General features: G+C 41.8%; 1 protein-coding gene across 24 annotated transcripts in view; it reads right to left on the bottom strand.

Moving 5' to 3' along the window:
- The window catches only part of ARID1B (AT-rich interaction domain 1B), a 409,836-nt gene that overhangs the window by 319,033 nt on the left and 76,837 nt on the right, over positions 1-13,966 (bottom strand). For 23 of the 24 annotated variants that reach the window (XM_038394479.2, XM_038394489.2, XM_038394491.2 and 20 more), the window contains exon 3: positions 4,153-4,299. The exons of the other annotated variant lie outside the window; for it this stretch is intronic. In XM_038394479.2, coding sequence (XP_038250407.1) covers positions 4,153-4,299 — 147 coding nt within the window. The remainder of the gene's footprint in view (positions 1-4,152; positions 4,300-13,966) is intronic. 24 annotated transcript variants of the gene reach the window in all.

The following is a 13,966-nucleotide window of genomic DNA, read 5'->3' as shown; positions in this document are numbered from 1 at the left end:
TTCCGTGGCTGGTTCCATAATGGCCTTGTCACAGGAAGGGCCAGCTGGCTAGGACCAGAAGGCTGGAGAACATCCAGGAGACTATGCTGAATATCCTGCACCTCCTTGAGCTGGATCTGGAGGTCAGTTGTCCCCCTCTGCAGAAGCTCTTGATATTGCCCGTAGTCTTCGCAAGGATGGCAAAGATGGGAGCAACTGCCTCATCTGGCAAGGAGGAGGACACATCTGTTGCAATTGTTTGTCCTGATGGATCCAGCTCAATTTCTTCTCCCTTATAGGTCAACAGAGTGAGTTAGGCAAGGGTAGGTGGGATTCTTGCACAGATCCTGGGTGTCTAGAAATGGGATCCATGAATCCCAACAATGCCAGTATGAAGGGTTGATCACTAGAGGGGGACCCCATCGCATTGGGTACCATCATTCCCCTGGATAGTCACATCTGAGGGGAGGACTCAAACCAGACCTTCAGGAGCCTCTATCCAAGCTAGCCTCCCTATGTGAAGGTGATGTTCCATCTGGAACCTCTGACATGGCAGACAAGAAGGTGAGTTCCAGTTCAACCGCAGAGACATTGGTAATGGTGGACGAATGCTCCAGCTCGATTGAATAGGGGAGTATTCTGATCTCCTCAAGGAGATTTCTCCCTCCAAAGTCGTGATGTCTCTGATTAGGGCTGCAGACAAAAAGTGAGGAAATCGCAGAAAAGGTAGGGTAAAGATATCCTCCAGGGAGGTGTAGGTTTTGGGGTATCCCAGAGTGCAGCATGTTCCAATGGTCAGGACCACCAGATCTGGTGCATCCCTACTTATGGTGGATGCTGGTTCCTTATGGGAGCAGGCCAGTGCCAGAACACAGTCTAATCTGGCATTCTTTGATAGTGATGGTGGGAGGCTCTCCTTGAGCTTATGGAATCATAGGATGGAAAGGGACCTCGAGAGGTCATCTAGTCCAGTCCCCCTATGTTGAAACAAAGTCACTATTGATGAATCCTTACTCCTTCATGCCATACTCTCACATCCAGCAGGTTTGAGGGGACCTAAGGCCTCAGGACCTGTGATGAGGACTCACTTGTCTTGGATGGAATCAGGGAAAGATCTTTTCATTTAGGAGCAGATTTATCCTTGTGTTTCTGAGAGTGTCCTTTACTCTCATAAGAAGTCCTTGGTAACAACTCTTTGGGCCTAGCATCTCTGGCCTCAGGTCTGGAGCTCATGCTTGGAGGGACACTGCCCATGGACTGAGGCCACTGTTTGGGGCGGGGGGGGGGGTGTCTCCTTGGCTCAGGACTGAGATCTCATGGCCTTCTCCATGAGATGCTTCTTCAGTGAGAGCTCTCATCCCTCACATGTTCGAAGAGGGAAGGCATGACAAATGCTGCACTTAGCGGAGATGTGAGCTTCCCCAAAGCAGTAAAGGCAACATTGGTGGTCATCACTCACAAAGAAGGAGTGGGGGGGAGGGCAGGAGATGCAGTTCTTAAACTCTGGAACTGTAGGCATAGTCTTTGTCTGTGGGGAAAAACTTCCCAAGGAGTGGAGAACCAAACTACAGTAACTAGACTGAACACTAACCTAACACTACAAAGAATACTAAAAGAAACTATTTATAATATATGTTTACAATAGGTTTTGAAGAATAAAGATGGATGTAGCTTCAGACATAATGGATTCTAACTCAGGCAATGAGCTGGTAAGAAGGAACTGAAGAGGCATCAGACTGCACTTCCTCTTATACTGGCAGTTTGGAGCAGGAGAGCAACCATGCAGGTGCAGACCAAAAGACACTACTTGATAGAACTCTCTGATCTCAGGAGCATGGTACACTTGCATACCCACATGTAGAATACATGTAGGGCCTAGCACTAAAAGAAGAAATACATTTTTTTAAAATCACACTTTCAAAAGAATTAGGAGTTACTGAACTGTTTCATCAGGAAAAATTAAACTACACCTTCCAAGTTTTTGCTAGTATCTTTGTATGTAATGTTACCCACCACGTTGTAATAATCCCAGCAGAGGTCTTCAGTAGAGACAGAACCCTTGAACTTCAGTACCAAAATCACAGGCCTCAATCACTTTATCTAAAGGCATCCTTCCCTTAGGTGGTTCAAGTCATATGTTCTTAACCTCTGTGTGGAGTAGGCACCACATGGAAATATGACACACTTAAGTGTGTTACATAGAAACCCCATTGGAACAACTCGTCCCAAGCAGCTGAGTTACACAGAAGTTTGAATCCCCGTAGCGGCCAAATATTCAGCCAGAGGCTCAATCCCAGTTTGGGTGCCTTTTCTCTCTCTCCACTTACTCCCTTCCCCCAAACTACTTCTGTGTAATCTCCTTAATTTGTTGAGGTATACAAAAACAACTGCACAAAATTTCACTGAACTGGACACAGTGGCAGGGATCATCAATGAGCCATGCACCATCGGGATAACCAGATTACTTGTTATTAGATACATACATTTTGTGTTACATTCAACAATTATATGATTTTTAAACAGATTAAAATGTTCAAGTTACATGCTCAAGTGACAACAATTCAACATATGATCAAGCGTCTGGGCAGCCACAAACTGATTCAGTTTGTCAGGTGGCTGATTGGAGATATGTCAACTTGCAAAGCTGTGCGCCCTTATTGGCAGTGCTCTTATTAACGTCGAACCACAGATCACCATGTGCTGTATTACTATGTCTCTGCCTGCCAACTGACTTAGTCAAAGTTTTTACATCAACAGAATCAAAATTTCCTATCAGAGGTTGAGAAATCATTTATTTAATGTCAATGAAAATGGAGAAAAGGAGGAAATTAAATGTAAAGACAGAACTACAATTTCATATTTGAAATCATAGTTACATGTTTAAATGATGGAGCTGCTTACAACTGTACGACTGGTATGCCTAAGAATTGTATTTAATAAATGCTGCAGTGTTTTAATTAAAATGAATTTATTTCCAATGAAATTTGTTTTAATCATCTGTTTATCTAATTTTAATAAAGCAGTAAAAATATTTTAGCCTTACTTTAAAATCTGAGTATGGAAGACAACAACATTCGAGCTACATGGCTTCTCTTGTTAGTTTGTTTCATAGTGTATTTTTATCACAAGCAAATATTTCTCCCCTGCCCCTGGTATGCTAAGTAACTGTGCCTGAGGGATCGTCCACCAGTGAACTGCAGAGAGTGATGATACTGCACAGTTCTTCCAGAGGCACCTAGTCTTTAGCAACTCAATTTAGTTAGATCCCTCAGGATACTGAATATATTTTGGTTTAATTTTCCTCTCGTCTTCCTTCCTCTCCCAGGCAGGCAGTCCCTCTGTGGTTAACATTGCTGGGACTATATTTGGAACTTAAGTCTACAAGTACAGCTACAGGAACTAAGGGCACCCAAGGCCTCTTCAGTCCAGGATGCCTTGCACAGGCATTCCTCAAGTTCTAGCATATTAAGACAGCCATTATTGCTCCTGATCACATTTTAAAAGAAGACTGTCTTTAAAAAAAAAAAAAATCGAGCCAATAAATAATGCCGTATTTGTAGCAGCTTCAATGAAAATAAATGTTTCATATGGGTGCCATGGCTGGGTATAAACACAAAACAGTAACTGGCATGGAAATCAGGTTATTTAGCACAGCTAAATGGATGTGTGGAATGAGGAAAGTGAAGTGCTGTTTTAAATGTATTTTCTTCCCCACCAGCTCCCTTGAAGAAGCAGCTCCACCTATTCTTTTTTTAAAACCAACAGTGATCACATCAGCTGAAGGAGGCACCACCAGAATGACTTGCAAAGAATTTTAAAACAAGACACATGGAAGTCTGTGACCCACACTTACATTAAATCAATGAAGTATGTTACCTCTTTTTTAAAAGGAGGGGATAGTTGAAGGGAATGTAAGACTGGCTTTATTCTAAATTCACACAGATTGCAAGCAAAGCTTGAAACAGATACACCTATATATACCAACACTTTCCAAGACCACTGAGGCTTTGTTTTAAGTTCACAGTTTATAGGAGGGTGGGGTTTGGGGGTTTTTTTGTTTTGTTTTTTCCTTTTGGAATAGTACCCATTTGGAAAATCTTCCATCTTCTACATGTTGTGTTTTTTTTAATTAGAGCAATGTTGTAGCTGTGAGCAGTGGGTGACTATGCTTACCTGCTGTGTCTGGTACCTCTGGTGGGCCTGCGACAGATACTGTGCCTGGGGTGGCAGATGCTGAGGTTGCGGTTGCTGGTTGTAATATGGCTGTTGGCCCTGTTGGCAGTAGCCACTTACACCTTGCTGACCATACTGAGGCGGCATCTGTTAGAAGAGCCAAGCAGAGCAGATATATAAGTCAGGAGGTGGAATCATATGAAACCAAGCAAGGTTACAGTCGCACACTAACCTCAAGAAGTGGAGTCCTCACCCACAAATCTGGCTCAATATTACCAATCTTTTTACCAAGCAGTTAATAGAAGTGCTCAGATCTATTTGCAAAGTATCACTTTTAGTACCCAAGATACTTTCTTCTCAGCAAGAATGTACAAGGAAATCAGCTACCGCAATTTATGAATGTATATCCTAGTGACAGTCACAATTCCGTAATGTCTAGTCTCAACCTAAATAAATAAAAACAGCAAAAATTTTAAATAGAAGACATTTATTTTGAGTAGGCACAAGGCTAACCTACTGCAGGAATTGTTCTGATCAGCTGATCAAGAAGTAGAATTATGAAAAAAACACCACAATTCTAAGGTGTGCTTCCAAAGAGGAATGCCATTTTGTACAAACAAACAATATAATACATAAACATACACCAGCAACTTGCCAAAGGTGCTAGAACAAACAAAATAGTGCACATAACAGATCACACCTATGAAGACTTCATGTTATAAATGAAATCAAGTCACTTAACCCTCCCCAAAAGATTGGTGCTTGAGGTATCATCTCAGTGCTACCACCACTGAACTTGTAAGGTCTGTGTCAGTAGGCTTTGAAGTTTAAGTAGTCTTGCAAGCATTGAATAACAATGAATAACAGTTGCAGTGAACTGGTAGAGTTTCAACAAGCTCCCACTACTGTCCATGCATTGTTTCTTTGGTGCATAGGGTGAATCTGCTTACTGAGTTTATTAGTACATAGCTGTTCTGCATTGGGATCAGTAGTTGATACAACAATATTAGATAGGCAATGAAAACAACTATGAACTTTTGCCGGAAGTTGCTCTGTCCATACTGCCCCAAAATTACATTTTGCTAACCCCACAGCACTGCATCCATGTAACCATTCCTTTGGTGCTTGTGCTCCTGTTCCTTTCCTCTTCCATTAGTTTGCACTCTACTCACCTTCACCATGTCTCCATAATCGCCCTTTTTTGTACACTCGCACATACCTTCCCACCTTCTCAAAACGTATACTTATCACCTCAATTAAAACAAGAATACAGCCATGAAGGGTTAGATCTATGCCGCAATTAAATACCAGCGGCTGGCCTGTCCCAGCTCACTTGGACTTCCGGCGCTCAACCTAAGGGGCTGTTTAATTGCGGTGTAGACATTCAGGCTCTAGCTGTGGGATCCTAATTACCTCACAGGGTCCTAGAGCCCAGGTTCCAGCCTGACACCAAACGTCTAGTCCGCAATTAAACACCCCCTTAGCCTGAGCCCGAGTCGGCTGGCACGGGCCGGCCACGGGTTTTAAATTGCAGTGTAGACATACCCAAGACGCACACACAATGAACCTAAGCAACCCCAGGATCTTATTTATGTCATACTCGTCCTTCACTTCTCCTCACTCTTCTCGCACATTATCTTATGTCCACATTTAGACTGTGCAACCTTTGGATCAGGGACCACTGTCAGTTCTGTTCTGTAAAACACCTACCACAATTTCGTGTTGCTATTTAAATCAATAATCAACAACAACAACAATATGGAAATTAATCCCCTGTCTAACAGACCAGGATAACAAGGTACTGCTTGTGGACAAATGCTTATTAAACAGCATATAAAAAAACGTAATTAAAATCTCCCCAGAACAAAACAAATCTGAAGCCAATTACTTACTCTGCTTGCAGTGAATGACCTGAGCATAAGCTTTCTTTCTAGTGAAGCCCTCATCTTTCACTATTAGACCCACATTCTTTGTAGCCTTCACAACTCAGGAGATCAAAATTCAGAACGCTTTTCTTCTCCTACGTTAGCACATGAATTCTTGGAAAGGTACAGGGAGAACAGATCAGCGCTTTAATCTGTTTCTAGGGAAGCACAGACATTGTAATAATTATACCATGACCCCTTTTATCTGACTTGCACAGTGCAAATAGCATTATTTTTTGGAGGAGTGTGACTGACCATCAGTGATTAAACTGCTTTGGCTGCTAAGAAAGAAAGGATGAGAATGAAAGAGAAACCAAATTGACAGCTAGAATGAAGGGGCGGGAAAAATCCAATTAAACCAATAACTCAGCCCATAATCTTTCATCCTTGCTTGAACAAGGGGTCTTATGACAGACATTCTTTGTCCAGGCAATATCTTGACAGTAATGGAAGTTTCAAGTGATTCTTTGCATGCACAATCCATAGCTGAAATCAAAGTATTAGGTAAAGGGCCATTAGACAGCTGTATGGCCATTATTTATAAAATAAAATGTAACAGAATTAGTATATTAGCATAAATATTCTAATAATATTGGCCAAGAGCTATTATTGGATTTCTCAAGTAGAAGGGTCTCGTCAGTGACCCCATCACAAAGACCTGTGAACAGAGACTGTGGGCTCTACCTGAACATCTCATCCTGCCTAGACACCTGTGTCCATGCTGAAGGTGTGGGAAGTGTCCGAGTAAGACTGGGCGTTGTTGCTCTCTTGGATCTTACACAGAGGCCCTATTTTGGTGCCCTATGGAGAGGAAGGCCTAGGAGAATCCCGCTGGCTGGTAGTCTTATCTCCAGAAGAGTCCAGATCTTTACAGACTAGTTTAAAAATTGTGGGACAGTTTGGTACTCCCCAACTCGGGCATTTTCTGCCTTGTCTGGTAAGACTTTTTGGTTAATAAATTAAGACAATTGGCTGCTATCAGATATCTCTGAAGCAACAGAAAATCTGAATGCCAAAGGCAGGGGTTGTAGTCAGCAAGAAAGGGGAGCCTTTTCTGGATTCCCAGAAAAAATTGTGTTTACGTGTAATGGTGTTTCACACTGCAAGCTAAGAAAGAACATTTCCTCTGTTAATAAAATGGTGTCGCAAATTTTCTTTTTATTTTACAGTGATCACTAATAGTGACAGTTATAATTAAGATGATCAAATACTTTCCATTATAAACATCTGATTTCATATACTGGTAGCTTTCTGAAACATTAACATTGGAAATTTCCATGTAAAAGAATTAAATGTCTGACAAAAGGAAATTTTTTCCCTAAAAGTTTAAGCAACAGTCCTCTTGCCACTTCTGAGTATGCATAAAAATACATTTTAACTGTCGCATAAATAAATAAATAAATAAATAAATAGAAATTTAAAAAATAATTCTAACCATGTTGGTTTTATCTAGCTACAGAATGAATAAATAATATTTGAAAACTGAGAGTCAATATAAGCACAGTCTTTTCAGAAAGGACTAGTACCTTCATTTGGTTTACAAATAAATTAAAAAATTTAAAAGATCATTAGCAACCGGGAGACAAATACTTTTAGGAACATGCTCAGTGGGAATTGAGTAAGATTCTAACACAGCTTAGTGAAGTTCAGCCTCTTTTGTGACATCACTGCATCCAACCCATTCCTGCTGGTACAGGTACTTGCTTCATAAAGGCTGCAGATACTTCTCACTGAAGAGCACACACTAAAATCCTAAAAATAATTCTAAATAAAAATTCTGTCTTGACCTCAATGGCATATGAAACAAATCCCATGCCCAATGATTATAAGGTATCTTTAAATTTTTAAATGTATACTGCAATATTCTGCAAATTCTAATCTTTCATTTTAAATTTTACCTTTGTTATTATGAAGATACCTTAGTCATGAGATTAATCTATGTGCTCCTGTATTTCTAGCCCGGCCAAATATGATATTGTCTCCAGATGAACAGTAGCACCAAATGTGGGAATTTAACACTTTTAAACTTTTAAACTCACTTTTAACACTGAGGTCTGAACTTCAAAGACCATTAAAATTAATTAAGACCATTTAAATTTTAATACTGGGCCAGATTATGGACCATCCTGTGGGCCAGCACAAGGGAATAAGGATGTGTTAGACAGTCCATTATACTGGTGTGCCTTAACACTGCTTCCATTGTACGCAGAGCAGTAGGCTCTGCAGAGCCACTTATACAGGTGGATGAGAAAGGATGGAGCCTTGACAGTACGGATGTTCATCATGCCTCCAAAAAAGACATGCCAGAGGAAGGTATGCTGCACAAGACATATACATGTCATAAAGCACTCCCTCCCTGGAATAATGTAATGCCTCCTACTCTTGTCTAAATTGAAACATCCTGAGCTAACTCATTCTTAGTACAGACAATTTTCCTCTTTTAAAAGAAACAAAATAGAAAAATTAGATGCAAAAAAAAAAAAAAAAAAAGCCAATAAACCCCCCCCACCATTAAGGCTGAAGTTTAAAAATCCCCAGTCAGGAAATACAAACATCAAGGTTCAAACTGCCAGATTAACTGAGCCATGTTGCACATATATAGTACCTTCTATTCCAGATTTATGTTGTAAAATGTATTTCATAAAATATAGGATGTGAAATGTGACTGAGTTAATGTGGGTGCTGGAATCTTAGCATTTATGTTTTCTGATTTCTTAGTTGTGCCAACTTCATATTGCATTAACATAGTTTTTTTGCATGAACCTATATTACGGAATAATACTTATGTTTTATGTATTGATATATTTTTGATGTACTGAGATTTTGAATACGTTTGCTATTCTTCATGATGAGAGCCAAATAAATAAAGACTATTACCACAAAATAGTCAATCTTGTCTACAGAAAGGTAATCTCTCTCCTTCCAAAAAGAACACTTTTGATTCCCTTGTCATGAATTGATGAAATTTACATCTGCTATAAATGCTAAATAAATCTATGTCACTAATAAAAATAAGAGGTTACTTACCTTACAGTAACTTGAGTTCTTCTAGATGTTTTGACCCTATGGCTGATCCACACAAGATGCATACAGGCCTTTGGGGGGTCTTAACTGGAGAATGCAAAGCAGTGTCTGCAGGACAGGACCTGCGCAGTGCAGCAGCTCATGATTCCAAACAATGGCATATCAGAAGGTGTGGACCCACTGCCACTCAGTTCCTTCTCCACTACGAAACAGAGCCTCCACAGCCAACGGGAAGGAGGGCAGGAGATAGAGCACCCATAGGGACAAAACATCATGAAGAACTCAAGTTACTGTAAGGTAAGTAACCTCTCCTTCTTCATCCAGTATATGTCCCTATGGGTGCTCCACTGTAGGAGATTCCCAAGCAGTAAACTCAACAAGGAGGTGAGTGCTGAAGAGGCAAGTCCAAGATGCTTCAGAAGACTCCATCACCAGAGGTAGTGTCATCCCTGGAAGCAGGCACGATGGCACAATGTTGGGCCAAATGTGAATGGGAGACCAAATTGCAGTCCTACAGATACCTGCTACCGGAACATTTTTCAGTAGAGCTATAGATGTGGAGTGAGCTGTCACTGTGACGGGGTTGCATCCCAGCAATTCATAACAGGTTAAAATGCAACCTGAAACCCACTTTGACAGTCTTTGAGTAGAAACAGGGTTGTCCCTTCACCCTCTCTGCAAATGATACAAATAATCCAGGAGAGGCCTTGAAGGTCTTAATCCTGTCAAGTAATAGGCAATATCCCTTCTGACATCTAGCATATGCAGGCTGGTTTCCTCTTTGGAGGCGTGAGACTTTCGGTAGAACACCACTAGATGGATTTCTTGATTAATATGGTATTCTGAAGAGACCCTAGGGAGGAAGTGAGAATGGGGGCACAGTGTAACCTTGTCTTTATACAAGGTAGAAAATGGTGGGTCTGCCATGAGGGCACCGAGCTCTCTCATTCATTTAGCCAAAGTGATGGAGAGGAGAGGGAGAGGTGACCATTGGTTCAAAGAGGCATTTCCTCAGGGAATTAAGAATCAAATTAAGTTTCCACTGGGGGTGGGGGTGGGGTTTCCATACAGGGTTAAAAAAGGTTGTGTAAACCTTTAAAGAATCTGGTCGTAGTATGGTGGGCAAAAACTGGGAAGCCCTCGATGGCCGGGTGGAAGGCTTTGACAGCAGTCAAATGTACTCTGACTGAGCTCATTGACAGACCTTGAATCTTTAAATCCAAGAGTCAATCTAAGATTTTGGAGAGTGGAACTTCTGATGCTTGAGAAGAGTGAAGAGAAGCATTTCCACTTTTGAAGGTAAATTTTGTGGGTACTAGGTTTCCTGCTAGCTAGGAAAACAGACTGGACCTTATCTGAACCGGTAAGCTACATGCTTGAGATCCATCTAGGAACCATGCTCTGAGGTTCAAGGAGGAGTGGTTGCGATGAATCAGGATCCCAGAGTTTGTGACAGGAGATCCTTCCTGAGAAGAAGGCGGAGAAGTATTGCCACAGAGAGCTGAAGGAGATTTGAGCACCGTAATCAGGATGGCTATGAAAATAACCTTAGCTCTTTCCTATTGCAGTCTGAATGATGTCTTGAGAAAAAGAGGTAGAGGTAGGTAAGCACACAGCAATGTACAGGGCCATTGTGTTATCAGATGCATCCGATGAAGTGAGCTGTAGCTCACGAAAGCTTATGCTCTAATAAATTTGTTAGTCTCTAAGGTGCCACAAGTACTCCTTTTCTTTTTGTGTTATCAGAGAATCTCCCAGTGAGTTACAGTCTTTTCTTTGGAGCAGAAAAGGCAACATTTTGTGTTGATTGGGGTGGCACTTCGAAGTCCTAGCCTCTGGAGGTGCTGCTGGAACTCCAACAGCCACTGGAGAGGCCTGGGATGTTGAGGTCAATGTACAGGGGAAGAAGTGGACCCTGTTGAGGCTTGTGAATGTTCCATTAGAAGGAGCTTCCATCTAGCCTCTCTGTCTTTTCTAGACCAGCTTTTAACTCCATTCAGACCTTACACTTTTACAGGATGTGGGTGTCTCCAAGGCAGCAAAGGCAGCTTGAATGTCCTTCACTAGGGGAAAGGCCTAGCAGGGCTTAAATCCTGAGAACTTTGGTATAACCCAGAGTGTTAAAGGACCAAAACTTGGGGTCCTAAAATCAAAAGGGGGTATAGCCCCCCCTTCCAAACAATACTGGAACTAAAAGAAAAAGAGAAATAAAATAACTAAACTAACTAAGGGAAAAAACTCAGAATAAAATGTCTGTGTAAAAAAGGTGGGAAGCTGAGAACAGCTGACACACAATTGCTCCATCTTGAGCTGCAGGTGGCTGAGAAGGAACTGAGTGGTTCACGCCTCCTTATATGCCCTCTTTTGGAAGCATAAAGTGCTGTTCTGTGCTGGTGTGGGCCCGTGGACACTGCTTTGCATTCTCCAGTCAAGAGCACATGGGCACACATGCATCCTATGGTGGAGCACCCACACGGAAATATACTTGAAGAAGAACTATTATTTTTAAACAGGAAAAAAAAATCTCTGCATATTTATAAAATCTGTTTAAAGGAAGGGAGAAACAGATGAGTCTAAAAACAACAGGGAGAAAAACCTTTTCACATAAGAGCACAATATAGTTGCTTTGTATATTGCACTGCAGTTCATACTAAAACTACAAAGAAAGACATTTTGGTCCTTTGTGTAAGTTACCAACGACTGAAAATCAAATCAAACACAGCTGGGCATTTCCATAATTTTTTTATACCCATACCCATCAGACTGATACAATACCTCACAGTAAAGCAATATGGTCCAAGACCCACATAAAACCTTCAGAAGAGCTGTTATGATCAGCCACATTTAAAAAACCACTTTTTTGTGTATTAAAACAGATGTACTCGATATATATCTACTAAAATATCAGTTCTCCTACATATTTCTGTCTTGATTTTTTAAAAAGTTTTGTTAACAACTGAATGGAAAGATGAAAGAGTCAAGCAAACTGCCTTTTTTAAGTAGAGGACATTTATTCTCTAGAACTATTATATCCATATCCAGTAAAATTTCATCAACCATTATTTAAAAAAAATAAAAAGTCTATGTTTATTTTCATTTTCGTCTGGTGATAGCAGTAAGGGCTTCAACACAGGGCATTTCCTAGGCATTAATGACTGGCTGTGATTAATGGCTGAAGGCACAGCCTTTGGCCATCAACTCCTCCCAGCTGGTCATTAATATCCTGGAAATGACCTGTACCTTGATCATTATTACTTAAATAAAAATACTACCATAAAAAAAAAAACTATATGCAAAACTTATTTTTTGTCCTCTTCATACACTGAGAAAGAAGGACTGTTCTTGATCGTGCACTTGAAAGAACAGCTCTGCAACACTGTGGGTCGCTTCAAATTCTCTGATGCATGAGGACTGTGGTGTCACCTCCTCCACACTCCCGTAGGCCATTGTAGCGGGGTGGCCTGAAGGGCTTGAAATAAGCCCTGGGAGAGGGCTGTGGCTGGGAGCAAGCAGTTCCCAAGCTGATTGGGGGAAGAAGGCTCAGCTGTGGCCACGCCCTAATCAGGGCTCAGCTGGCCCTTATAAGAGGGCAGTGGGCCAGGAGCAGACAGTCTTCTCTAGCTGTGGAGTGTACCAGAGTACCCGAGGTGGAGCAGGGCTGGGGGAAGACCAAGGGAGCTGGAGAGCTCTGGCCTGGAAACTTCCCAGGCTGCAGGCCTAGTGTAAGGCCAGATAGGTACTGGAGTTGCAGGGGGCAGCCCAAAGATAGGCAGAGGCAGCAGGTCCAAACCCCCCTTGCCTGTGATGATTGGCTTATACACTGCAGTCTGCCCTAGTGTGCGGCGGATCAATGGTGACTGGCATTAGCCAAAGACTGAGGCAAGGTGGGGATAGCGGGTGGGGGTTCCCCGGAGAGGGAAGACTCAGAGACTGTGGGGGTACTGCCAGGGGGCAGCACCCTGGGTAAAAGGGGCACTGGGGGCTGGGAGGGACATGGGGGTCAGCGACAAGCAGTACACTGGCCTGCAGAGGGCGCTCCAGAGGCTGGAACGCTATTTCCCTGGAAGCCCAGCAGGAGGCACCAGAGGGGTGAGTCCTGCACCGTGACAGCCATATACTCCCCTGGGAAATATGGTGAATACAGAGGAGAAAGAAGGGTAGGATTCCCACAGTCCAAACACCCAGTTCAAAAACTCATGCTCAATATATAGGTACACACCTAACAGTAAAGGGAACAAATTATGTTTGGTGTTTTCTAAACAATTCTATTGGTTTTGCCCCAGCAAGCTCAAATATAGTAACACTTTCTAGCTAACACCCATAATTCTGACATCAGTGCCTTAGTCTGAGTCAGCACAATGAGACTTGCTGACAGCAAGGTAGGTTGTCTCAGGTTCTAGTCTTCCGCTTTTCTAAGAGATATCTCACTCTTAATCACTGAGAGCCTCCCACATGTCCAACCAAAGAAAAAGCTATAAAATCACTGTGCTTTCATAATGGATTTCAATCACCAACTCGTGCCAATAGTACAGGAGGTAAATAGACAAAAGAAAGAGGTATTACTTTCTTGAGTACCATATCAATGTTTAGTGATCTCTATGACAAATCTGGTAATTTCTAGAGTCCACATTTTGCTCGCTTCTGAAATCACAGCAAGATCAAAAACATATTTTTCATGCTACAACAGACTAAAAATACCCCACAGCAAGGAATTCTGAGGCAAACAGAATACTTGGCTGAACCAACTGGATAAGTAAATTTGAGTATATCAACATTACCACCAGCCTGGCATAATGTTATGCTGGAAAGTAATAAAAAACCTGCTGATAAAGGGCAGTTCCCAATAATATAGCCAAACACTTCAG

This window comes from Dermochelys coriacea, chromosome 3 (genome assembly GCF_009764565.3).
Source record: "Dermochelys coriacea isolate rDerCor1 chromosome 3, rDerCor1.pri.v4, whole genome shotgun sequence".
Taxonomy (NCBI): domain Eukaryota; kingdom Metazoa; phylum Chordata; order Testudines; family Dermochelyidae; genus Dermochelys; species Dermochelys coriacea.
The sequence above is the reverse complement of the archived record's forward strand: the minus strand, read 5'-3'. Positions and strand labels throughout refer to the sequence as shown.